This window comes from Dermacentor andersoni, chromosome 4, assembly GCF_023375885.2.
Source record: "Dermacentor andersoni chromosome 4, qqDerAnde1_hic_scaffold, whole genome shotgun sequence".
Classification (NCBI taxonomy): Eukaryota; Metazoa; Arthropoda; class Arachnida; order Ixodida; family Ixodidae; genus Dermacentor; species Dermacentor andersoni.
In genome coordinates this window covers 66,314,251-66,341,990 of record NC_092817.1, presented here as the reverse complement: position 1 = coordinate 66,341,990, position 27,740 = coordinate 66,314,251, and the positions used below count along the sequence as shown (strand labels likewise).

The window sequence follows — 27,740 nt, the reverse complement described above, 5'->3', positions numbered from 1 at the left end:
GTGCTCCTCTCTAAATGCATGTAACAGAAGAATTCGTTTTTCTCGGCAACCACTGCACCAAACTTGACGATGTTTGTTGCATTTAAAAGAAAAACTTAAAATCTATGACTGTTGGCTTCCAATTTACGATTGAGGTTGTCATACTTTTGTTAAAAATTGTCGAAAATTGCTAATTTTCAGAAAATGAGACTATCAAGTTTATAACTCTGTAACTCAGCAATGAAAAATCATATCACAATTCTGTTATTTGCATCTCATAGTACATTTAAAGTGTACAAAATTGATATTTTATACATAAATCTCAAAAAAATTTAGTAATATGGAAATACAGCTTTTGTAGAACCCTTGTACACAATGTAACAAATTCACGTAATATACAAATTGTCATCAAATTTGTCTGCTTTGAATGATGTAATGGATGCAGTTTACAGAGCCGTCATATCTATCCCTGATAGAGATATATTAATTTGTAAACTTCATGCTTCTATTTTTTATTTTTCAATTTCAAAATTGTTGAAAGAATTTTCAAAAAAATTCGGGCCCTAAATTGAAATTCTGCTTCCAGCAGTCACCAGAATTTAACTTTCTCTTTCAAATGTAATGAATTTCATTAAAATTTGTCCAGGGGTTATCTCAAAAATTGTTTTTGCGTTTTACATATACTTGAATAGGCCGCGTTGGAGTTAGGCCCGAGCTAAACCTTCCTTTTAAGCCCGTGCTAAGCGTCCTTTTTGTGATTGCAATTCGTCCATCACTCTCAGTTCGGACAGCCCTGCTTTGTGAGGATCTGGCCTCTCTCTGTATTGATTTTCCGCCCTTCCCATTTTCTTTTGGCTGCAGGCCCGTGGCACAGAAGCACCAGAACTGGAGACAGACTTTCAGGCCTTGGCCTTAGAAACTAGTCATCAACTAGAGGTGAGTTTTTCTCTATATTGGGCTTTGCACTGCTGGCTAATCGAGTCTTGCATCTGTGTTGAGTAGTGCTTAGTGTTGTGTAAGGCTATTGTTATTACCATTGTGCAGGGGCATCTAGTGCACTTGGCTTGAGGAAATTGAAAGCCTTAGAAGCCACAGACATTTCACTTATCCTAAAATAAAGCAGATGTGCTATGTTCTTGCGTTAGCTATGATTATGACCCAGTTGTCTCAAACCTGTGAGGGCTAATTGGCACATTGTAGTCTGCACTTGAAAGTACTCATAGCTTCTGTAATGTCAAACGTCAACTAGTCTCGCTTCTGATTTTTCTGGTCGTGTTCTAGCTGATGTGGCTGCAAGATTTGCGGGTTGTGATGCACCTGGCCACTGTCCATAATGCTGTTGGCAGCTGACTGGTTCTCTGGTCTTGTGTATGTTAAGCCTGTCATGGCGGGCTAGGCAACTGCACCACTGGACACGGGCTGTCCGGTGTCCTGGATGTCCAGATTCGTAAGGCACTTATTGAAATTCTCAGTCATTAGGCGACCTCACTTGCTCCCAAATTTATGCATAGTGTAACTGCTTCACTGGTCGAGCCAGAGCTGCGCGTGCGTGTGCACCAATACATGAAGCAGTTGCAGGAATGCCGCTTGGCCAATCGAAACGGATGGTTTTTGGCTGTCGCATGTGCTGCCAGCCAATGCGACCACTCGACATGTTTTTCTCTAGCAATCCAATGAGCAAGGACAGCCAGCAGTAATTGGAAATTGTAGATGAGGGGCCGCTCTTTCAAACGAGACCAAGATGAGCACGACAACATGTGTGCAACTGCGTCTGTGTGTTGTGGAAAAAGCACCATATTAGTGTAAATTTTGGCTCAGATTCACCATGTAGGTGTGCTACGAACTGATTTTGCCTTCGAAGTATTAATCCATGAAGTGAGGAACATTACGGATTAGTGCACAAAAAGAGATGTTTCACAAATGTCAGTTTTAAAAGTAGAATTTTTCTGCTTTCGACTTTCTAAGACCCGTGTTCCTCCTTGCAGAGTTCACTACTTGGTGCTTTATTTACGAACCTGAAGTGAGACATGCGCGGTTGCACGCGCACGGTCAGGTCAGTTGCAGATAACCTGGCTCTGTCATGTTGAGTCCCCATTTCAGGTAGTGTTTTGCTAGGGCCTGGTGCCATGTTGACAGCAGACCTCTGGCCTTCCGCCTTGCTTTGTGACGCAGCTGCCGGCAGCTGCACTGTGAGGGAGTGGGAATGGAGGTGTCGTGTGGTGGTGACACTGTAGCCTCGTGTGGCGTGCAGATCCCCGCATCGACCAAGAAGCTGTGGTCGCTGGAGGAGACGGGCCCCAAGCCCGAGGACAGCAAGGGCCTCTTCCTGGGAGACCAGTGGAGGGACCCCACATGGAGCACTGGCGGCCATGCCAGCACCTCTGGTATGCTTCCTGTTCCACCTCTTCGTTCTTGACAGCGACAACTCTGCAGTCCTTTCAAAACTTGAGCAGAATTGTTGTGCACACAGTATTGCTCGGTTGAGATGATTTGCAGTGTTGCTTATGCAGAGTTAGGTGTGTGGGAGATATGGGATTCTCCTCCGTACTCTTGGGACAAAGGAACGACAACACAGTAGTGCAAACAATCACAAGGGCATTTATTGCACCTTTCATAGATCAATGTCAGCTAGCCGAGTTGCTATCCACAAAACATGCCGATGGGCGCGCGACAAATCTAGAAGTCTGACTCACCGAGCGACCGGATAGCGAGCGAATATGTTCGCCCCATGCTGGATCCCAACGCCTGGTCGTTCACGTGTACAGTCACGCGAATGGTGGCACGTTCGAAGGCGGCCACGCGAGAAAGTCTCGCAGAAGCATCGGACGGCGCCCGCGCGGACGTCCGCGCCCGCCGACGCTCTCGAACCAAAGAGGACGCGCCTTGTCTCTCGGCGCCCGAGTAACCCCGCCATGGCGCGACACTCGCGCCATCTCTCGCACCGCGCTTGTACCACTCCGACCGCCGCGGGCGCCAGGCCATGCGAGCCGTGCGGGAAAACAGCATATCAGGGGATGCGTGAGAGTCGCGCATCCCCACAGGTGAAAGGCCCTCTGTTATGGTTAGCCATGTTGTAAATAGCGGGGTGGAAGTGCGCGAAACCTTCGAACTGCACCAGCCTGCTCCAGAGCATGAATTTTGAATGAAGTCGCTAAATTTAGCGGGACAGGCATGTTCTGCGACAACCAACCCGCCGTGGCCATGTGTTGGCTAGCGTTTAGTCGTGGAATCCAAACCTAGGCAATTCGTTCGAGCTGCAGCACCTGGAGTGCGTTTGGTGCGGCGTTGTAACTTGGCCACAATGAAATTGGGAAAATTGATTGTTTTTGTGCTATTGGCCCCAAGATCGAGCTATAAGTGGCAGCATCTTTGCCGCATTAATGTGGATAGTCAGTCGGCGGCACGCATTGAAATGTACATGGTGGTGCTTGGCTGTAGATGATTTGGATCGATTGTCTACTAATGAGATCATCTGACTACAGCGAACTAGGGGACATTTTTGCATGAAACATGCAGAATGTTCCTATTATATGTGAAAGAAGCGCAAACTATTATTCAACAGGGAACTCTCACTCATGTTGAGCTTTATCAAGCTACTTCAAAATGCATACCTTCTATTTCAAAATGGAAAATCTCTGCTCTCAGAGCTGCTTCAAAACCCCACTAGCTGCTTCCGCCCCAGCAGTACCAGAAGAACCACTTTCAGTTCGTTGAAATTAGAGAGCACGAAAAACAAAAATTGTGTAAAAGTGTAATTCTGTTTTGTTTTCTCATTTTAGTGGCTATAGATGTGATGTGCAGCTGTTGTGCTGAGGCATTAAAGGGAAGCTGAAGAGTTTTCCAGAAAAAATGAGTGAGGAGCTGTACGTAATGGCTTTCAACCCTCCGAATTCGAATATCGCATCGAAATTGAGTGAAAGAAAGCGCAAACAGATTTTATTTCGACGAAAAGTGCAGCAGCAGACTCGGGCAGCTCACGCGCCTCATTCCCGCCTGTGATTAGTCGGGCGCCTCTTGACGTCAACATTGGTGTTTGTCCGGACCGGCCGCTGCCACCACACATGAAGCATGGTGCAAGGTGGTTTGGCACTGTGGCTTGGTGAGACGGTAATGGTAAATTTTGAGAGCTTGCGTTTCTCTGGGGAGTTCGGCGTTGCTCCCTAAATGTATACGTAGCCGGCCTCTCCAAGAAGCAAAAGATGCTGGTAGCAAGCAGTACTTTCAACACGAACAAAAGCGAAGTGTTAGCATCTCCTCGTGTTAGAAATGTTCTTTGGCGAGTATGTTTTTTGCAAAGCTGTATTCAGCGATCTAGTGAGTTCGTTTCCGGGCAAACAACTGTACTGTTACGTTCCTGCATGCCTCCTCGTGGAACATAAGGAGGGATGCGATCGTCGGCATTTGTGCGCTGTCCCAAAGCTGTCGGCAATCTACACAGACAGTTTACACGCTGGAAAAGTTCACCGGCTCTTGTAGCACGTGTAGTGGCCTTCATCAGCGCGCCCTCCGCAGGCTAATCGTAACCGGGGCCGTAAAGGCGGTGAATTCCGTCGGCTACATGAGGCAGCCGCTCTCTCTCTGTGCACGAGGAGGAGCGCAGCCTCCTGGCGTGCGCCGGCTTTCAAACACATGAAAACTTTACACTTGCACTGCATTATGGTAGCTGCATGTTGGCTGTTTCACAACACACGTGCGAATGGAAAATTAACGGTGGTTTGCGACGAAACCTGCGTCAAGGGTGGGAGATGAACATGTACCTTCCGTTCAGCATGCTAACATGAAGGAGCCAGCAATAAATCAAAATCCAGGTTTGGACGAGTTCGTGTATTCATAAGGTCTCCCAAAACCAGTTACCATCCGTCCGCCTGCACCCGTCTCGCCTTTGTGCGTTCATTCCCCCAACCTTTACGCGCTGCGTTTAGAAAGCCTGCTAGCAGAAAGTCGTACTCTCACTCATTCACGCATTATTGATAAACTCGGGTAGTAATTGTCGTCTCGGAAGTGGTTAGAGCACAGCACTGTTGTCCTTGAGCGCTTCAAATTCTTTCGATTCACAGCAACCTCCCACTTAGCTGCAAGCTTCTTGTCTTGTGGGAAGTAATGGAACATCGTCGCGGCCGCTGGCGTTCGTGCAGCCGTAGGCTGCACAGAACGCCGGCATGATCGGCCCACCACTTCAATTGATGCTGCGCACGTCAACTACCACTCTACGTACACCCAAACAAAGGAATGCAGGCTCCAGCGAGGCAGATTATGACGGCATGCACGCAGAAAGAAGCGCGGTCAGGCACGGTCGCGGAGACTGCGAAGAAGCGGAACACCAGTGCTGACGTCACTACGCCGCGGTTTCCAGTCTCCGCTCGCATCGTCAGCGTCAAGAGCAGCACGCGGGGCTTGACGGGGGGGGCGGAGCAACAGTGCAATTTTAACCGGCGATTACGTCGTTTCTAAGTGAAAAATCCTGCCCTAAATTTTACGTGCATGATTTATAAGGTTCCCGCATCGGTATATGAGCGTCTTATTGAATTCGACAGACTCTTCAGCTTCCCTTTAACAGATGACCTTTGGTGCTATAGGGCATTGTGATTGATGCCCATGCTGGAAGTTGATTTCTGCTCACTGTTCTCGTGAGCTGCAGGGTTTATTGGCACAAAACAATATTGAAGTCATTTGTGCATGATTAAATAAATGTAGTTTTGTCAAATTATAAAGAATGGTCTGGCTGTGTGTTTTATGCCGTGTGATCAGTGGTCAGAGTACTTTATACAGTCGAACCTACTTATAACAATACCTGTTTTAACAATATTTCAGTTATAACAATGAGAAGCTGCTGCACCCTCCCTCAACTTTTGTATGTTTTCCATGGTGAAATAATCCGCTTACTACAATGCACCAATGCCGCATTATCGGTTATAACGATAAAGTTTGGCTGCTGGGTGTCCGAGCCAAACGGTAGTGAAATGCGAAATCCTGGAAAAGTAAAAAAGAAAACGGGAAATTCGAGCTGCTGCACGATGGGCCGCTGCTCTAACAGCCACTGCACACTCATTTTCTAGTCATCTCAGCGCGCCTCTCTCTTGTCCCCCCCCCCCCACTCCGAACACGAATGAGCTGCGCGCACAGCTTGGCTGCGCCCACAGCTCTACGCCGCCCCACCCTCCGAAACACGAATGAACCTGGCCAACTGCACAGCTCGCAGGTTGCTCGCTGGCTCCTCATTCAGCACAGTTCTGCAAACAGCTTAATCGCGTGCGTTGGTCTTCGTTATTTGCGTCGAAATCATTTCTGGCCACGCTGTTTCTCGTCGCTGAAACGGAAGATGGCTGATGTGCCCGCTGATTATCGGCAATGCACGACGTTACTGGTGAAAAGAAAGCGCACATGCTGTAGATTTGGAAACTAAGTGCTTCTAACTGATGAGGCGATCGTCGCGAACGTGCTTGCATCAAATAGCGATGGCGACTACAGCAGCGATGACGCGATAGATGATGCAGTCACTCCGGAGCTTCGTTTTCGCGAGTAACCTTCCTCTGCACTACAGGGAGCACCTGGATGCCTTGGAGAAGGATATCGGCATGCTTCGTGTAAAGCATGCAAGGCTGAGGGACGTGGGGTTTTCTCGTGCAAGCCAGTGAGAAGTATGTGTCAACATGCTTGTAACGATCCCACCTCAGCGTTTCTTCTGGATTTCTCAAGCTGACCAGCTGCTGCGGCAGCGTTCTCGCAATATTTAAAAGGCCTCTTATGGGGCCACCAAAGTGATGCCTCGGCGGTACTCGCATATCGCTTGACACCCGTGACACCTCTTTGCAGTTTTTATAGCAGGGCCATTCTTTGATGCTGAGAGCCACGGCTTGTTACATGTGATCGGAGGGCCCAGGCAGCAGTTAAACAAGTGAACACAATCAGCAGCCGAATGGAGGAAGGTGGTGGGGAGGGGCACTGGCCTCCCCGCCATTATACTTTTCTCACAACAGCTCTGCCATCCTGCTATTTTAATTTTTCATGCAACCCGGTTATAACAATGGAATTTTCGTGGCACTTGGATATTCTTAGTGGGTTTGACTGTACACACTACTGTGGGTATTGGAAGTATGTGGAATTGAGCTGGTTGGTACGGAATTATACACGGAACTGATCTAGCTACTGGCTATTGACCAGAACACGATAGCCTCGCACCCAGACTAACCGAACGCATACTCTCGCACCCGGGTTGCCCGGTCGGCCAGCGCCATCTTGTACTGGGCTGCCAAAGTGTGTTCGTCAGCGACCAATGCACATGGCAAGCGCCAGCTGTAGGACTCCAAAGTGCGGAAATGTGCCCGTTCACGCAGATCCAAAGTACAAGAAGGCATCTGGGCGGCATTGCGTCGTGTTTGGATGCCAAAACAACCAGCGCAGAAGGAGCAGGTTACTTAGCGCTGTTTGCAAAGAGCACAACACACGTAGGGAACTGTGCCGGTGTGGTGTTTTCAGTTTGCACCGATTTCCATCCGCAACGAAGAACGCCAAGCTGCGCCACCGGTGGCTAGCTGCAGTGAATAGGAAGAACTAGCAACCCAGTAAAAATGCACGAGTGAGTATCGCAGGTGATGCTCGGCAATAGCATGCTTTCAAAGCATTTTAACTCAAAGGGCACAATTAAAAATGCATTTGAAAAGTCATGGAGAGCACAAATCGAAAAGACCGGCACGAGTGAAGATACTGTTCCAGGAGAGCAGGACCTGTCTCTACAACGCCCCCTACTGCTACTCCGGGAAAATCAGTGAGGCTATTTTGAAACTAGAGCGCCGGAAGGCGCGAGAATAGTATAATCCGGCGTGACTGATACAGCACGAGCTCCGCAGGCGTGAGAAAATGTGTCTGATGTACCGCGCTTATGCAAGGAGAATAGGTGACGCTGAGGAATTTACCGCATGCTTCTGAGCACTTATGGGAGAAACACCACTCTCCGCGAAACTCGTTGCAAAGCATACGCCCGGGCAAAATTTTTCCGCGTGATGCATGTTGAAAAGTTGAATTTTCATAAAACTTTATCGCGCAACTTTAATAATATATGGCATCAACACAGTGCTGTATATTCCTTCACAGGTTACGTGCCAAAAATACGGAGATATTACAGCTTACACATGTTCTAGCATATAGCACGCGGTTTGTACAAACATAATAGCGTACTTACCTGATGTATTCGCTTCTGCAGTCTGCACAGCACTCAGTGTGGCCATTGAGGACCTACGTGAGGTCTGGAAGTTTGATTGAATCGAGACAGCGAAAATGACAGGTTAGAAAAAACGCGAAACACGCCTTTCGGCCAGCTAAAAAGCCCAAGTTTCGCTTGCGCCGGGTCGCATCTCCCGGTTTGGCAGCCCAGGCCTGCTACTTCGGCGCTCACCAATATGGCGGCGCGCTTTGAATTCACGGTGTTCTGGTGTATTGTGTGATTTCTTGAACCTTGTAAAAAACAACACCATGCTGAGTGTGAGGCCTTCGTACTTGTGCAGAGCATGCCGTGTCACAGCCGATCATGGTTCAGCGACGAAGTGGTTCCTACCCTGGCAGCGAGGGTGCCTCCATGTTGTCGCCACGCTCCTCTGAGACCTCGGGCCTGGGTGTCAAGATGGTTGAGTACGTGCTGGGGAGCTCGCCCACCATCAAGGATCTCGACTCACGCATGGTTGGCCGCATGCACGTTGGACCCCCGGTGAGGATCGCCTCTTACCTCGCTGGCTGTGTCTTCTTTATGGCATTTTCAGATGGTAGCTGTAATGGTCTGAATCCAAGTGCACCATATTTGGAGGCATTCTGGGTCTAAGTGGCAGATACCTTGCCTCATCTGAAAAGCCGGCTGCTTTTCCTAGAAGTGAAAGAGAAGGAAGCGAAAGCTGAGGGTATTCCGATAGCACTGGCTGCCAGCTGCGTTAAGGGGGGGGGACACTCTCCTGCCTACAGCCTGCCTGCAGTGATTATATCCCTGGTCGCTACTAACAGTCTAGCAATGTAAATACGGTAGACTCCCTTTAAAGGGGGACACGGGTTGTGGCGACCAAAAATCTAAAAAAGAACTCGATTTGTTTATTGCATTTTTGGAATGTACAGCTATTATTGCATCTATATTGTTAATTCCATACCGATAACATCAGTATTTTAGCCGCAGTGACGCCTTATACGACATGTACTAGCTGAATTTCAGGTGGAACTTGCGCTGAAACGGCATATGAAACATGCGATGAAACGGCTAGCGCGGACATCTTGGTCTCATTTGAAAGAGGCGACTTTTCCCTTCAAATTCCCGCCAGAACGGGCCCCATTCAGCCATTGGCCACTTAGAAAATGCGCTGCAAAAGAAGGTACTACAACGCCCTCCTATTCGTCACTCGGTGCACGTGACATGAGCTTGCTTGCCATTTGTAGGTGCACAATGGTCTCCTTTAGTAGCTACGAGCAACCTGTTACAAGACTAGCCTCGGATTTACATGGTGGGCTTGAAAATATCATGTTAAAACGCAAAAGCAAGGCGTTCAAGTTGGCCAGAAGCATAAACTTTGGAAACTACTGTGACATGCCACCATTCGGCAAATGTCTCGGACACCGGGGTATCGGCATTACTGCTGTGCATCACTCACACAAGAGCTGTAAACTTGTTATCTATGTCGCTTCGGGGAAAAAAATAATGCTATGCTCGAAAGGTAGAACATTACCACAAACCATTATCGGCGATTGGCAACATGTAAAAGAAGTGACACCGAATCATGATCTTCTGGTAAAGGCGTAGTAACTGCCGGTCCTTTGCAACATTGCGTCGCAGCAGCACATGATGCAGCATTCTTGCTGAGTCAGGTCACGTGAACATCTACAGGAACGCTTCAGTAGCCGTTGTGGGGTTGTCCTCCGTGCTCTTGGGACAAAGGAACGACAACACAGTAGTGCAAACAATCACAAGGGCATTTATTGCACCTTTCATAGATCTATGCCTGCTAGCCGAGTTGCGACAAATCTAGAAGTCCGACTCACCGCGACTGGATAGCGAGCGAATATGTTCACCCCATGCTGGATCCCAATGCCTGGTCGTTCGCGCGTACGGTCACGCGAACGGTGGCGCGTTTGAAGGCGGCCTCGCGAGACGGTCTCGCAGAAGCATGGATCGGCGCACGCACGGCACGGCACGTCCGCACTGCTTGCTGTCGCGAACCCAAGAGCAAGCGCCTTGTCTTTCGGCGCCCAAGTAACCCCGCCTGTCGGCGGCGTTAGCAGCACAACACTCGCGCCATCTCTCGTACTGCGCCTCAACCACTCTGACCGCTGCGGGCGCCAGGCCACGCGAGCCGTGCGGGAAAACAACATATCAGGGGACGCGTGAGAGTCGCGCATCCCCACACCGTTCCCATGATAATCATAGATCATTTCAAATTGTTGAAATATGCGTAATGCATGTGGTGCTGCACGGACAATTGCGTAGAAAGGTGAGTGCCACTGTCGTGGCATCCAATATCACACCAGTGCACGCCCTGTGCCACGTTGTTCATGTTGTTTGCTGAAATTCCTAGTGGAGCCGGAGGATCGGGAGATGAATAACTCGCAGACTCTCGCTTTTTTTTTTTCTCTTTTGTCTCTCTCTCTTTCTTGCATTTTCGCAGAGTGGTGCTTCCGGCGACGGTCTCGCACGTGAGCTGCTGCGTTTCTCGTTTTGCGCAACGGACGATTTTGCGAGTTTTGCATGAGGACACCTGATAAGCGGTATAAGTCGGTGCCACAACCACAAGCACCGAGGCAGGATTGAGAGGATAACAGAACATGATTGCACTGCTTGAGCACGGTAGAAAATTTTCTTCATGTGCTGTAGTATGTGTGCTTAAATTAGTCCACCATCTGTCTTCCTGTTTTCTGTATTTGCTCTATCAGCATGGAAGTGCCGACTCTGAAGACACGCCAAGTTCATCTTGATGCCGTATTTAAAAGGAAAGTGATCACGTGTGTGGAGACTGATGGAAATCAGGCTGCATCATGGGTGTTCGAAGTTCTGGAAACTTGTGTGGGGCTGGCGCAAACAGGAGAGGCGTTCTACTCTGGCAGCTGTTGCGTATGGCACGGTTGTGCGGCCCCTATCTTGAAAGCAATCTGCGATGGGGACAGAGTCTAGACGCATCGCGCTGTGTTCTCGTCGCTTAGTTCGGGTTGAAGCGAGAGGCAGCACGTGGTCAAGTGAGACGCGTTCATGTTTGCTTGTGCATGTGCGACACCAGGCTTATAATTTTGTTAGTACAGTAAAAGCTCGTTAATTCGGACTTCTAGGGACCGTAAATTATGTCCGAATTAACCGAATGTCCGAATTATCGAGCGGACAACAAAAACAATAAATGCACGACTCATCAACAAACCTTTACTGCGCAAAGTAATCGAGGATGCTCGTCTGCTTTCCAGCAGAAACCCGCGCGGATACTATTTTACGAAGTCCTTCCAGGTGCTTAGCAGCTCGCATGCTGTCTGCAGTGTCCCAACAAAATTCTTCCAACACAGCGAGGGCCTCCGCGGCTTCCTTCACAGTGCAAGGGGGCCGAGGCTGCTCCTCTCGCGGCTCCTCTTCCTCCTCAGAATCTTCGCCGTGCAGCACGTCCCTGACAATTTCTTATTCGGTAAGCGAGCCGGCTGTAACAACGTCGTCATCAATGCCAACGTAATCAGCGAGTGTCACCGCATCCGGCAGAACTCCTCCAAAATCCTCGCAGTCATTTCCATTGTCATCTAGCGACACTTCGGCCACTGCATCATCGCCAGGCTCACGCACAACGAAGCCACTGTGTCTAAAACAGTTGGCGACGACGTGTGCGGGCGTGTTGTGCCAAACGTAGGCAAGAATGTTGGCCACGCTCAAAAGATTCACGTCGTACTGCTTGCCGACTTCATGGCACAGGAGCATCCGTTCCAGCACACGCCTGCGGTATTTGGTCTTGACATACTGAATTATGCCTTGGTCCATCGGCTGGAGGGCCGATGTTGTGTTCGGTGGTAAGAAAACAACTTCTATGTTGTTTAGTCCGGTGACACTGTTATGCGCACTACAATTGTCCAGCACCATTAACACTTTGCGGTTCTTTGCGGAAAACTGTCGGTCTAACTTCTGCATCCAGCCACGAAAAATTTTCGACGTCATCCAGGCCTTTTTATTCGCTTGGTATTCCACCGGAAGAGCAGGCATGTTCTTAAAGCACCGTGGCTTTTGTGCCTTTCCAATGACGACAAGCGGCAAGCGCTCTGTTCCTGTCATGTTGGCGGCTAAAAGAATGGTGACGAATTCCTTGGATCTTTTGCCACCGATGCACGGATCTCCTTTCATGGTCACAGTCTTGTCTGACAAAGCCTTAAAGAAAAGGGCTGTTTCATCAGCATTAAATATGTCATTTGGATCATAGGCGGCGATGTGTTCGAGCAGCTGAGCGTTTTTCCAGTTGTTGGCAACGTCTTCGTTGACAGCGCCTCTTTCGCCGCACACAGTCTTAAAAACGAGGCCATGTCGCTCTCTGAAGCACGCACACCACCCTTCCGATGCCTTGAATGCATCGATATGCATCATCAGTGCAAACCTCTCGGCTTGCACCATGATGAGGGGTCCACTCAATGGCAGATTTGCATTACGCGAGTCGACCACCCACCGAAGCAAAGCCTCTTCCAACTCTGGATGAGCTGCTGTTCGCAGACGCTTTTGTGACACTTGAAACTTCTCGCTTTCAAACGCCTGAAGAATCTGTTCTTCATTTTTCACATACGTGCTCAAGGTACTTCTTTTCACGTCGTACTTCTTCATGGCTTCTTGTCGAGAGAGTCCGTCCTTCAGGGCCCGAAAAATTTCCACCTTGGCAGCCAAGTCCTTCGCCTCGTATTTCGGCCACTTCGCCGGCGTTGCCATCGGCGGAGAATGCAGCGACACGGGCGCACAGCAGAAAAGCACCAATAAAGTTCAATAACAGCTGCGCTAAATCCAGCGGTCCTCGGCAAAACAGCGTGCAAGGATGTAGCGCACCAACAGCAACAAAGCGACAAAATGGCCCCGTCGATAACGCCGGCACATGCAGAAAGTGCAAAAACAAGGAAAAGCACCCATCCAGCCACGAGTCGAGCCAATTGGATTGGATTGGCCAAGTTTCAGCCACTTGATGTCAATGGCGATGCTGCGTTTGGGCAACGAGGCGTTGGTTTGGGTATCACTTTTGTGCCGCGTTTGCCGTATTTTTGTTTTTGAGCCTCGGTGGCTGCCCGAAATCGTGCGAATTATCCGAGGTGGGCGGGAATCCGTCCGAATTAACGAGAGTTTCGTCCCATAGACTCCTATATATAATTGTAGGGACCAGGCGCGAAGGTCGAATTATCGGGTTTTCCGAATTAACGAGCTTTCACTGTAATTGAATGTTTATGAGGTTATAAGGCCAATAAAACTGCTATGCTTACTTCGTACAGCTGTCTACTAATTTTCAATCGCAATCGATGCTTCACCTTTCGGGTGAAACTGTGATTTTTTTTTTATTATTATTCATTGCAACTTTAGTGCATTGGGAGTAAATGTTTGTTTTTCCAAATGAGAGAAACCTGTATTTCTGTGTGAAGGAATGAGGTGCGTGGCACTGTAAAGGATTCTTTTTGTAGGTCACGGCAAATGGGTGTGCGTTACAATCGAGGGCAGAATTTTTCTCTGTTTTTGGTCATGGTAAACGAGTGCGCTTTGCAATCGACGGTGCATTAAAATAGAGTAAATACGGTAATCAGTGGTTTTATCATTGCTCCACATTCCATTCCATTCCTTTATTTCAGCATTCAACTTTAGATGTACAAATGCTAGGACAGGAGCAAAAAGCCGCTATTTTAAGCGGCTTGACAAAGGCCCCTGCCCCTACAGTATTTGGCAGCAGACAGTTCGTGAACACTTTTCAAGCAACAATACACCGGTACATAAAATACATCTTGAAAAACATGTCTAAGGGAATGATAACATGCGTTTTTGAAAACACACTATAACCAACATTTTTCTTTTTTTTTACCAGCAAAACATGCCTTCTCTTAACAGAAAAATACAGATTTATGTAACGTGGTGAAACAATACATTTCTCCAATTACATAACAATATATAAAAGCACTTTCACATACAAGACAATACAAAAAGAATTCCATACTTAAGGGGGGATGAGGGGATCGGAACTAACTTTTTCATTTTTTATCTTAGAGTGATGAAATTTGGCATACAGGTTCGAAATAGCATCAAACAGACAGCTGCAAAGTTTCACAATCATATCTTCAGTAGTTTTTATTTTATCATTATTTATATATTGCTCACATGTTGCTTGCTCGTGGAAAGCCTAGCGTGACAGCAAAATGGGTTATGGGTCTGTAAATGTTTTTAATAGTTACTAAGAAGTATAGTCTAAGTCAAGATTCTCTTAATTTCTTTTTAAATTTCTCTGCTCTTCTTCTAAACGATATAGTATGCACCTTCTCTTTATGTTTAGAATGTATCATGCTCCAATTATTGTGTAATAAAAAAATGGTGAGCCTAAATGGTAAATCTGAGACTGTCTTGACATAAGGCACACTTCACCAATTGCAGCAAAACAAACAGGATTAAAATCCGTGCTCCCATTGCCGTGCTATGCTTTCCACGAGCGAGGTGATAAGCTCAAAACAAACTTTTGAGAAAACAAGCCTCAAAGTTCCATACTGGCACACACTGTCTAGAATGCTCCTGCATTGTAGAATTTGGTGTCCTTGGCAGCAGGTGACTTCTTAGCCCTCTGTCCTTTCAGGAGATGGACTTTGTGTGCCTTCTTCATTCGCTGGGAGTCTTTCTCGACAGCCCGCTGAAGAGAGAGGGCACCAGGGCGCAGGCCCAATGTTGTGCACAGGTCTGAATAAGCTTTCAGACTGCCCGAGTTGTACTTTGAAATTGCCTCGTGCACTGCTGTTTCCACAGCAAACAGTGAGGCATGCTGGTCTTTTGATACTAGTGACCATATCACTGAATGGAGACTCTCAGCCGCGTTTTGAGTTTTGCCTCCTCTGCACCGGGCCAGCAACTGAGGGTCTGAGAGGCGCTGGTACACAGGCAGGAGTGCTTCAGCAACTTTAGCTGAAAGCTTGTACTTGTGAGCTGGTGCTGGCTGCCCTTCTGCCTCAGCTGACCGGTGGTTGCACCAGCTAAGGGGGCCAGGGGGACACAGCTCATGATGGGGCTCATCATCTGTTGATGTGATGTGGTAGTACGTTGCCATTACTGCCCTTTGCATTTCCTCGACTTCCGAGTGGTTCCGCAGAGCAAGGCCATAGTAGTTTGTCAGTTTTTTGATGAGCTGCTGTGTCAGGCCCCCCTTTCCACCTAGTGGCTCTCCTTTCTTTGCCTTGGCCACCAAAGAGCGAAGTGCAGCCCCCATTCGTTTTTTAACATGATTTATGCAGTCCTCTTTAGATAGCTGCACAAAACCATAAACTTCTTCATCACATAGAGTGCGAAACATGCGGCTGTCCCCGTCACAAACTATGTTTGTGTAACGTAGATCATTTCTGCTCAAGGAGCGCCTGAAGAGCTGTAGTGCAGCCTCAACCTCCATTCTTCCAGAATTCACATCAGTGTTTTTCTGGCACTGGTGTTGCTGCTTCCATTCAGCATAGTTGGGGTCACTTTCTGCTGGCTGTCGGCTGCACCCAAGGCAGAAGTTGGACAGAACTATGCAGTCCAACACAAGCCCTGTATGGAAATCAATTATACAGCCTACGCCGGTATGGGAGCTGTGGCCGCGTGTCAACCATGTGCCATCATACACTACTGTAATGTTCTTTGAAAATGTTGTCTCCATTTCAGTGTACACCTTTTTCACTGCCTCTACAGCATCTGTGAAGATGTTGTGTGCAGCTGCCGCTGCGGCAGGCTTGAAAGTCTTTTTGAGGTGCCCATCATATGTTTTGTGGTGTAACCCACGATGCGAGACATTCATGGTGGCCCAGAAGTCATTAAGAGCAGTTGGTCCTTTCCCAATGCTCTTTATTGCTTGCATAGCTCTGATGTTGACCTCGAAAGCTCTAGAGCCGCTCTTCCTTTGTGAGGACCACTCAGACTGTAGGGTACTACCACAGGAAATGCATGAAAGTACCATCTTCACAGCTAGTCCCAGTTCAGTCTCGCGGTGCACTGCTAGGCCGGGCTGCTGACAAGTTGGGCAAAGCGGGGAACCAATCAGCGAGTTCAAAGCAGCAACTTGAACAAGCATAAACTCCTCTTCTGGAGGTGCGGGAATGGCATTTTCCTGTGAGCCAGTCAGCCCGAACTTGCGCTCCGTTGCTGAAACCGCGCGAAGCGATTCGCGAACTCTCGACGCTTGCAGTTCTGCAGTTTCCGCGGACACAAATCGTGTTTCCAGGTGAGCTTGAATAGTGCGACGTTCACTGGGCGAACAGTCAACACTGCGATGAGCGGCAAGGTCGGCCGCCGGCGCATCCGCGGCAGCGAGCGTGCGCCCGCGTTGCAGCTCCGTCGAAGCGCCGGAACTCGTCGATGGCATGGGACTGCCTTCACTGGCGGTTGTTGGCTGCGGAGACATCTCGGCGTTGAACGACACACCGCGGAAGCGCGTCTCCGATGCTCTGCAGTCGGGCGGCGATGACCGCTGCAAGCTCACTCCGTAATCTGTGCTGGACGAACTTGCGACGGGACGCTCGCGTACGGCGAGACTCACTGGCATGTCGATCGTCACCGGTGAAGTAACACTGCGCCCGCGCTTCGACGGCAAAAGATCATGGTTCGTCTCACTATCGCTGGCTGGTGCTCGACTCGGCGCAAGATCCCGCAGCACGTTGGGCGAGAGATCGCACAGCACGTTGGGCGCGTACTCCGCCGATTCTGAACGGACGCTCGGCTCGGGCGAACCACCTGCTGACAATCGCCGCTTCTTCCTTGCTGTGCCGGGCTTGCGTTTCCGCTTCCCGTAGGCATGCTTCGTCCGGTACTTCTTTTCGAACGTGCGCGGATCCATTGCACGTGGCCGACGTCCTCGAAACACAAGAGAAGGAAAGTCCAGAAAGGCTTCCCAGCAGCGGACAAAAGCAGACGCTCCTTGCGCTCCTTGCCTCGGCCGCCATTATGGCGCGGCGTCGACCAATGAGGAGGCGCCTTACAACGAGCCGCGGCGCAGAGCCAATCGGGGCACGGCAGCCATTGGCTGCTCCGTGCTGCCACTCTCCTGTTTTTCTTTTTTGTGCGCTTGCTGGCTGGCAGGGAAGGAAGGGAAGGGCTGGGACAAAGAGTCAAAGAGTCGGGCTTTCCAACGATACCAAAATGGCGGTGCTCCGTGGCGGGAAAGCCGAGCAGTCGCGCGTTGAACTTCGCGGCTTTTTCGCGATTTCGGGCGGATTTGTGGACGCCGGCACCGACAAATATATTTATTTTAAGTGCTTAGAGTTTGTTTTTCGGTGAAATATTTCAGTACAAGATAGAAATGATGCTGTAGATTCTGAAAAGCGTACTTTTCAAAAATCGATTTTTTTCGCGAAAATCGCGATCTGATCCCCGCTTCCCCCCTTAAGTTACAACCAAGAAAAGGATATGCAAATACGACATACACTAATCGCATGCAGTCGCACGACTAATGAAATATTCCTTCAAAATTCGACGTGAAACAGTCCCAAGATCCATGTTTTCTTTTTCAAAACTGTTCAGTAATACCGATATGCGGCACGGTAGTCGGTCCTTTCCATGATTAGTCCGCGAAAAAGGCACGGCCCAAGTTTCTCGCTCCCGAATGTCGTAGTTGAGGTGATGAGGTTTGCTTAGATTGCAAAGACCAGTAAATCCCGTGTGGCCTCGTTTTACGCTTTGTTTATATTTCATAGCAAGATTAAACTGATAATTGTAATGAAATGGAAGAATGTGAAACTTAGAAAAGAGTGTACTTGTATGACTGCCGTAAGAAATACAAGCAACATGGCGCAATGCTTTTTTTTGTAAAAGAGATAATGTCTGAATATTTTTTTGTGACGTTGTCCCCCATACAAGACTACAATAATTTGCATGAGAAATAAATATGGTGTTATACAGCAATAGCCGTAGTTTTAAGGGAAGAACATCTCGAAGCCTACAAAGCGCACCGCATGCTTTTGCCATACTTGTTGCCACGCGTTCTACGTGTTTGTCCCAACTTAAATGCTGATCAAAAATTACTCATTGAAGTGCTCTTGCTGACCAATGACATGTATAGACCTAGAGCAGAGACAGCATAACATTTCCGAAAAAGGAGTTCACAAGAAGTTTGGGCTCCGCTATTGCTGGCTGAGTTTGTGTGTATTTCGCGAGGCTTTGTGCAGTGGAATAACCTGTCAAGATTTGCTCTTTTGAATGGTCTACATATTAATGCTTATCGACTTTGTTGTGGTGCCCTCTGAAAAATTGGAAATAATTAGGGTGCCAAGCAAGGATGGATGGTCCTGCATAGGACCTTTGCTTCAAGATGTGCCATCTTTCTTCATTATGTTCTACAACTTTTCATGTTTATCGAACTATATATGAGGCTTGCAGGTTATGCAGTTGACGCATGTGGGGCTTTCATTTTAGCCACTTGTAATGATTGTTCTTGCATTTGGTTGCTCTCTCAGACCAACGATCCAGAAAAAGTGAAGAAGGGAAAAGAGGGCAAGCTCAAAGATTCAGACGGACGAACTGCGGTGATGCAAGCCAACGGGATCATGCACAACGGTATTGATGACGACAAGGTCTACAAGTAAGTGAGAAACCTAATATAATTGCTCCTATGGTGATGTCGTGGTGGCCGTCACTGTACTGGTGGACAGTAACTGTGGTTGGTTAGTGGAGTGTTTTAGTTCCGTGAATACTGAAGGAAGCAATGGGGCTGGCTAGCTTTGGGCCTACACAGGTTAGTTATTTATTTTTGTGAGGAAAGTAGGAATGATAAATAATAAAAGGATCAAGTACTTTTCTCCAGGTTTGTCTCTCAAACAACCTCTAGAAGTGAATCTGGTATCTGTCGCTAAAAGCCATCGTTTGGTGCATTTTTTGATCAATGCCATAAAGTCCTACTTATCTAAAGGAGCAACGATGAAGGGAGTTGTCTTCCTTGCACATGAAGAGAAAGAATGCCCGGTTCTTCCCTTTCTCAATGCTTGGAATAAGGTGGCATGGCCATTGTGCCTGCTATTGTGCTGGTAATGTTACTTCCTTTTTCTACTCCACTTACTTCATTCAGGGGACACACTTAGGCACTTCTTTTCATTTTTACTTATGTAAGGCATTCACTGTGGAGCACGAAAACGTGAAAAAAAAATAAGTTTCGCTATGCGTCAAGCACATACCCATAGCTGGTACAGTCGAATCTAGTTAATTTGAACACGCCTAATTCGAACTTCCAGTTTATTCGAACTGACACTGAGGGTCCCGTCAAAGTTATGTGTATTCCAAACGGCGAAAATGCCTGGTCATTCGAACGCGGAAGCATTTGCGGCAGTTAATTTGAACATGCAGCACTTCGACAATGCTCTGAGCAGCGCGATAAATCATGCGGCGGCGCCTCCAACCAGCATTGCACTGGCCCCGCAATTAGAGAGAAAGCTTAGGAGAGACCTTTTAACGTTGCATGCGAGGAAAAAACATGGCGGAAATTTCACCCTCTCCCAAGTGGCAAGGTCATCGTTTCTGCGTCGCATCGTAATGCCCCGGCCACACTAGCGGCAAAGCGCACACCGTGGGAGGGATCGGTCCTGGGCCGATCTTTCGCACCTCACCGCTGCGGCAAGCGAGCCACAAGCGGAGGAGACCGGTGAGAGTGGTCCCGACAGTGACGTACGCGCGGGAAACTGGTGTCATGTGGACCCGCCTGACCACTATTCGTACTTGGTCTGGATCAGCCGGACCGCTTGTTTCGCACTATTGTCTGCTCGCGTCAGCTCTCGCTCACACTTGTTTTGGTTGGCTTGGCTTGGTCTCGTTTGCACTTGTTTTTTTTACAATGACGAGCCTAAACCGAGATGTCTCAATGAGAAGGTTGTTCAAGACAGTGCGCCATATTTAATTCTGTAGGGCACGACAGACTCTGCATACAAGGACGTGAAGGCGACACGCAGTACGCCATTCTCCTCTCTTGAATGTGGCGACGCTACAGCAGAAGGGAGCACACCAATATGATTATGATCAGTGGCAATAACTTCGTCCTCTTGATGAGACATGACTTGCGTTAAGGGGGGACACGGCTCTTTGCGGCGAAAAAATTGCGAAAAAATCGATTTTTTGAAAACGAAATTTTCGATATCTACAGCTAATATTCCTTTAATTCACCAAGTTTCGAATCTCGGGGAAGAGTATTTCGTCCGCAATATCAATTTATAACATCACTGTGAGCTGAATTCCGCGCAAAAACAGCCCTTTTTAGCGCGGCGCGTAGCTCTTTTTCTACGCGCGCGATCGCAGCCATCTTGGTCTCGTTGGAAAGAGGAGCCTTCCTTCTTTAATTTCCCGCCAAAAGTGACTCCGTCGGTACGCCAGTGACGTTGAAATCCGGGGAGAAAAAAAGCCCGAACGCGCGATCCGATTCGTTGACTAGCGCACGTGACCAAAAACGCGCGCTGTGGTTGGCTGCGCGAGGTTCCCATCGTCTGCTCCACTCCGCAGGCGACGCGACTGCGCGTCTCGTAGGTTTGTTGGCACCATGCCCAACGATGTCCGATCCACCGGGAAAGTTTGCCACGAGGCACAAGTTCGGCAAAAAGAAGAAGCGATCAGCTTATAACTTTCAAAAGCGCTCCATTCCTTCTGAAAGCATCGAGAGTAGCTCGCCGCCAACCGCAAATGATGCCGAAACCGCGGACGATGCCGAAGTAGGCCTAGCCAGCTCACAAATGAGTGAAATCGTTACGGACAGCGGCCGCGTTCGGCGTGACACTGCAATGTTGCAGCGTGCGGATTTGTTGCAGAGGGAGATGAATGCTCAAAAAAAACTTCGAGTTCTCGCGTCAACGCCAGCAACAACGCGGGTGTTGGATTTGCTCACTCGCGCCGACGGCGTTGCAGCCGCGCCAGTCGACGCCGAGGTAGGCTTCGCTTTCCTCAGTAGGACTCCGTGAGCGGACTGATGTCAAGTACAAGGTGTGCGGCGGCAGCGTCGCAGTAGGCAAAAGCGAACGATAATCTGGCCTCGCCATAAAGATCGTTATCACGTGCGCGTGTTGCGGCGATATCGCGTCGGCATGGAGCTCGACCCTCGTGAACAACCTCGCCGCGCACGCGATGCAAGACACCGGGAATCGGCGAACGGCGCTAAACGATGTTTTTGCCGCATTTGGGTGGCCGTGGTCAGAGCGACTACATTCCTGGTGGCTTTTAGCCACTTTCACTGCAAAGTAATGCAAAATTATTTCTGCACTTTTGATTAAAAGTGAATGTATTCCTTTTTTCTCGTTTTCTCAAAACGACATTTTTGATGGTAGTGTAGTTTTGGAGTGACGATATCTCTGGTTCTACTCATCTTATTGCAATAATTCTTTTTTCATCAGAAAGGTGGACAAATTGGGAGTGCAGTAGGCCTAAAATGTGAACAAACATCATTACAGAAATTTTGAAAAAGTAATAATTTCTCCAGGGCTTCACTAATGCCTTCTGCGTACAAAAGTTTGACATGCTGTAACTTCGGCATAAATCAGTTTAGAACATTCATTCTTGTAGCACTGCAACCTCTGATCATTCAACATCATTTTGATGTGCCAGTCTCCTTCATTAACAGCCAGCATTGTAGAGAGAACTTGCCTCCAAATTAGTCCATACAAAAAAAACATGAATTGCTTATATTTTGAAAAGAACTTGTTGCATGGGAAAACCTATTGAATATTTGAAATCAGCATGTCAAAATACATCAGTGATGGAAGTTTTATCAAATTGTGGCCACAAATAAAAAATAAAAATTTAAGTGGGGTGTCCCCCCTTAAGGGGGGACGCGGCTTTGGCATCGCGAAAAATGACCGAAAAACCGATTTTTCGAAAATCACATTTTCAGTTTTTATAACCCTTTCTCTACCTGATTCCAAAATATCTTCCCTGAAAACCGCTTAGAAGTGCTTTAAAAAAATTGTTGTATCAGCCACGGCGACGAGAAGTTTTGCGGAAATCGCAAAAAGACTGTGTTTTTCAAGCCACGACATCTCCGTAACGGCGCAACCGAACGCCGCCATCTTGGTCGCAACAGAAAGAGCATTTCTTCAGCTTCAAATCTGCCGCCTTCCCGGCCTCCTCCAAGCGAAAACAAATGCAGAAAAAGCAAAAGTTTCGAGGTCTCGCGGAGGTTCCTGATTGGCGGCGCGCGCCACGTGACAACGGCGCGCGGCCCCGTTGGTCTCCGGAGCGGTTGCCCCTAGCAACGGCGGGCGAAGTGCCGCGCGTCGTCTGCTCTTCCCGAGGCTACGTTCTCCATCGCCCGTATCACGAGCCTCTCCATAGTTTCGGTAGCGGCTCAGAAGCTCTGTGGCGTAGTTTCGCGCTGGATCTCGGCTGTGATCATGGATCGGCGACGGCACAAAAAAAAATACAAAACTTCGCATCAATTTGGCAGCCGTAAGCGCAAGTCGCCGATGCCCAAAAGTAGAGCGTCATCAAGAGCTTCCAGTGCTGATTCTGCTGATGTTCAGTGCGGTGCGGACATCGTGGACACACAGCAGCAGTTCCCTCAATGTATGGATGCTTCGGACCCACAACCAAGCACCTCGAGCGCCGACGTCTCGGACCCGCGACGACGCACCTCGGGCGCGGACGACTCGGACCCGCGACCAAGCACCTCGGGCGCCGACGACTCGGACCCGCGACCAAGCACCTCGGGCGCCGACGACTCGGACCCGCGACCAAGCACCTCGGGCGCCGACGACTCGGACCCGCGACCAAGCACCTCGGGCGCCGACGACTCGGACCCGCGACCAAGCACCTCGGGCGCCGACGTCTCGGATCCGGGACCAAGCACCTCACACGCCGACGACTCGGACCCGCGACCAAGCACTTCACCCGCCGACGACTCGGACCCGCGACCAAGCACCTCGCGCGTGGATGAAACGCAGTCGAGATTCGGCAGTACAATTCAGGCTCACTTGGAACCGCACTACATATCGATAGAAGCTTCTCGTGGGCGAGCCGAGACAGTGCAAGCATCACTCAGTTCTGTTTCGGCGACCGAAAGAAAAATGAAGCTCACAGGTGAGAGAGGAAGTTGTGCCAATGTGGAGCTGGCGGATGAGTTTTTGGTTGTGCAGGTCACAGCATTGAATGCTTTGTACAAGAATGCCTTGTGCCAAGAATGCTCTCAGCCGGGACTGACTGTTCATTTGGGAACAAGGCATGGATTGGCTGCACGAATGCTACTGACCTGCAATGCCTGCGGCGTTGTTGCAAGTGAATGGTCATCGCCGCGAGTAGAGGGTGGTAAGGCTTTTGACGTGAATATGCGTGCAATGCAAGCAATTAAAACCACCGGCAGAGGGGCAACTGCACTGACTGACTTTTGGTCAGTAATGAACGTTTCACACAGAGGCTTGCACCATAAGACATTCCAAAGACACCTGAAATCAAAATTCAGGCCTGCTGGTGGGATGGCTGCAGCAAGTCTCTTTTCTGATGCTGTGGCAGCCGTGCGGAAAGTTTACAGCGAAATGGACCTGGCATTCACAAAAAATGTGACGGTAGTCTACGACGGCACATGGATGACACGTGGTCATGCATCCCATATCGGTGTGGGCACAATAATTGAATTTTACACTGGTCTGGTGCTTGACTGCGTTGTGCTCTCGAACAGATGCCATGGATGCACGCTTGGGCCGAAAGAAAACGATGAAGGCTACAGTGAATGGAAAGAGAATCACGTGTGCCAAAAGAACACCGATGCAAACTCAAGCCGTATGGAGGTCGAGGCAGCGTTGATCTTGTTCAGAAGGTCACTGGAAAGGAATGACCTCCGCTACACATGTGTTGTTTGTGATGGGGATAGCCGTACCTTCCAGGCCCTTTGTGAAGACAAGGCTTATGGCTTCATTACATTCAACAAAGAGGACTGTATCAATCACGTTAAAAAGAGGATGGGTACAGCCCTGCGAACACTTGTCTCAAAAAGCAGAAGAAGTAAACCAATTGGAGGGAAGGGTGGCCTGACCCAAGACCTAATCAAAAAGCTCACCAATTATTATGGCATGGCCATACGTAACAATAGTGAAGTAGATGATATGCAAAGGGCCATAATGGCAACCTTTTATCATATCACTTCAACAGATAAAGACCCTCATCATGAGCTCTGCCCTCCAGGACCCCTGAGCTGGTGCAGACACCAGGCTGCAGAAGCTGAAGGTAAAGCTCCGCCAGAACACAAGTACAAATTGGCAACACATGTTTCAGCTGCGTTGCTGCCTGTGTATCAACGCCTCTCGGATCCTCAGCTACTCAGCCGTTGCCAAGGCAAGAAGACTCAGAATGCAGCCGAGAGTCTCCACGCTGTCATTTGGTCAATTCTACCAAAAGAGCAAAATGCTTCATTGATCGCAGCGGAGACAGCTGTCAATGAGGCAGTCTGCAAGTACAATGCTGGAACGCTTCGTGCATACAGACAGTTTTGTGCCTCACTTGGCTTGAAGCCAGGAAAGCATTCCCTTCAAAGAGCTGCAGAAAAGGATGCCCTACGAAAAAAAAAGGCATCGAAAAAACATCAGATGAAAGGCCACATGCCCAAGAAGCCCCGCTGTGCTAAGGACACCAAGGACTACAATCCTGGTGCATTTTAGGAGAGTGGAGGCAAGGCAAAACTTTGAAGGCCTTTTTCTCAAAACTGTGTTTTTGCCTTTCTGCTCAGTTTGCGGAGCTGATTTCTTTGTTACCGTTTGGCCTATTCTGACTCTGTTTTTTTTGTCTTGTTCCTTGGGCTACAGTGCAGGTCGTGACATTCTTGCTTTTGGGCCTTGACGTTTTATAAATTTATGATGTGGCTATTTGTTCACCTTGAAAGTGTGCTTGATACGAAGGTAACATAAAAAATGACACTCCAAAAAAATTTGTGTTGAAAAAAACAAAAGCAAGAATGTCACGACCTTCAGCGTGCATTTAGCTATGCAATCAGTACTTAACAAGCCTTCTATCACGTTTTTTATGTTCCCCAGGCTCTTCACAAAGTTCGAGGTTGAAACATTCTGCTCAATCAAATTTAATAAAATGTTCTTAAGGTATCACCCTGAAACTTTTATGGAAGCATCAGGGAGACATTCTAAACATTTGTGCCAATTTTAATCAAAATCTATGAAGAAATAAGAAAGTTGATTTTCAAAGCCACGTCCCCCCTTAAGTATGCAGGATGAATGTAAACACAGTGCTGATCTGTCGGCAGACGAAGGAAGAAGCACACAGAGAAAAGCAGAAGCGGAGGCCTACTCCGGCCTTCGCAATGCCGCTGTTTCGGTAACTAGCGCTATCCATCAAGCTGGTAGGAAAGCAAATTCACTTCCCTCTCGCCCATCCTCACAACTATGCTCCTCTTGCCCTCCCTCTCAACTCCCTCGTAGCTCCATCATCCTTGATGGTTTCAGCATGCGCCCGTATTTCCGCCGGCACTGCCAGCCCAGCCCGCACAGTGCCCGCTTAGCCTGCTCCCTGACGTTTCGTTTTCTACCGGTGGCTGGCGTGGGCAGTTCCATGGTCCTTGCTGTGTGCTTGCGCGCCACAATATTTCACGACTTTATTATTATTTTTTTTCCAGTTTTCAATACTCAATACCGTGAACTTCAGAACCTGTGTTTCGTGGTGCAACCGCTAGGTATGGTAGTTCGTTAGAAAAGTTAATAAATTTATTATTTCTTGCTGATTTCATTTAAAAAACAATCTTGTTTACCACTTTCAGCACCCCAGCTTTCACTACATTAAAAATCTTGGCAGTAAAATTTTTGTTCAGTATTCCTCTATAAAAGGGCATCGCTGCTAAAAGTGTGTGCATCGATTTTGGACACGTGTTGTGTGGTTTAATTGGCAACTGTTGTGAAGAGTTTCAAGGTGATATAAATTTCGGAATGTAATGGACAGTGTGGAGTATGACCAGCTTTGGGAGAACGCCAATTAGGCTGGCTCATCAAACGGCGAGGGTGGCGGAAGCAACGAGGACTGAATAAAACTGTTGATAGTCAGACGCTAGTGGTTGTGTTATTCAGTGTGTGTGTCTGCATCCTCCTCTTTCTTAGCCTATTCACTCAGCGGTCTTGGAAGCTGGCTGTGTAGTGGTGCTTGCGTCATTGTTGAGTTGATAGACAGTTGCAACATACCATGCCCGAGCTTGGAAAATTGAGCAATACACCAAAGGCATCTGAAACTTTGGTGGTCGCAGTTATGCATTAGTCTCCTCAAAAGAACTTTTTTATTATTATTATTTGTACTACTAATTTGAAAAAAGAGCTATTCATAGGATATCTTTATGTAGATTTCCAATGTGTCATTGGTTTTTGTGTAGCTACTATATTATGTCCTACTCATCGACAAAAAATTATAACACTTAATTTTTTTTCCGCAATCCCATGAAATATAACCTTGTACATTCGCAACTACAGTAAAACCTCGTTAAACCGTACCCACTTAAACAGTAGTCTCGTTTTAAAAGTAGTATGTTCAAATCCCCGAGTCAGCGACCATTGAACATAATGTGTTTTGTGTCCATATAAACCATACCAGCTTATTGCGTACGTATCGGTTAACACATAGTGTTTCCACTTTTCACCGTGCAAGCACGGCGGTGCTTTGTCTCCATCGGGGGGCCAGGCAAAACAAGCCTTGGAGATCTGAACAACGGCCTCCAAGCGCCTTGTGCGTTTGCGCGTCAAGCCACATCAACATCATTTCGGTGCCGTCCCAGAGAGCGTTGTGGCGTCGTGTAAGCAAGGACTCGCGTCATGCCGAAGCTCAGATAAAAAAGACGCCGGGTGCTCATCATAGAAGAAAAATTAGGACATTGTTCGTGCTGTCGAACGTGACACGTACAAGTCGGCGCTGGCACGCAACATGGGTCTACTGTTGACTATGGTGTGTGGCATTTGGAATGTGAAGAAGTTGCTCAGCAGCGCTGCTGCGACTGCAAAGAGATGTCGGCTGCGAGGTTCGACTTTTCGCCATCGTTGCCTCTGTTTTGCCGAAGTGTCGCCCAGTGACAGTGATAAGGATGACTCGAAAACCGACAGCACAGGCGATTCAGGCCCGACAGTGGCAGAAGCTGCGTGTTACGTCAGCCTCACGAATGCAGTCGTCGCGACGAGAACAGCACCTCGCAATGAAAAGGTGCCCCGCGACTTCTACAACGCTACCGCGCCCACGCACGGAGAATATGCAACACCAATGAGGAATCTGCCATGCGAGTGTTTGCCGAGAAGAGGAGGCTGGCTGAAAAGCTGGCTCACAGCTTCAGCAAGTTTGAGGCCGCTGTCGTCGCTGCTAGGCCACGGCGGCATCAAACGAAAGTAACACGTTTGTCACACGAAGTAAATAAATACTGCATGTTTTTTCCCTTCATCGCACTCTTCTCTGAGTTCCGTTTTTGACAGGTAAGTGGGCGATCGCATGCTATTTCGGTTAAGCAGTACTACCGTTTAGTACCTACTTTTTCCTAGCTCCGCCCAAATGCGGTTTATCGAGTTTTCACTGTACTTCCAAGAGATAGTGCAATTTCAAGTTAATATGTGTATTTTACACATATTGAAGAGTATGTGTGGCAAATTTTTTTAGGATAGGGTAATTA

At 48.3% G+C, this 27,740-nt stretch overlaps 2 protein-coding genes across 5 annotated transcripts in view; both read left to right on the top strand.

Annotated features, from left to right (window-relative positions):
* Positions 1-27,740, top strand: part of pum (pumilio) — a 119,931-nt gene that overhangs the window by 6,514 nt on the left and 85,677 nt on the right. For all 4 annotated transcript variants that reach the window (XM_055073876.2, XM_055073875.2, XM_055073874.2 and 1 more), the window contains exons 3-6: positions 841-915; positions 2,231-2,363; positions 8,481-8,680; positions 18,601-18,725. In XM_055073876.2, coding sequence (XP_054929851.2) covers positions 841-915; positions 2,231-2,363; positions 8,481-8,680; positions 18,601-18,725 — 533 coding nt within the window. The remainder of the gene's footprint in view (positions 1-840; positions 916-2,230; positions 2,364-8,480; positions 8,681-18,600; positions 18,726-27,740) is intronic.
* On the top strand, positions 22,357-25,311 carry LOC140217341 (uncharacterized). The gene has a single exon (XM_072287851.1). It carries the CDS (start codon positions 22,504-22,506, stop codon positions 24,757-24,759), a length of 2,256 nt encoding a protein of 751 aa, XP_072143952.1. The 5' UTR covers positions 22,357-22,503; the 3' UTR covers positions 24,760-25,311.

Bases quoted from the DNA above. Each gene is read 5' to 3' on its own strand.
- LOC140217341 (XM_072287851.1), top strand. From the start codon at position 22,504: ATGGATCGGCGACGGCACAAAAAAAAATACAAAACTTCGCATCAATTT.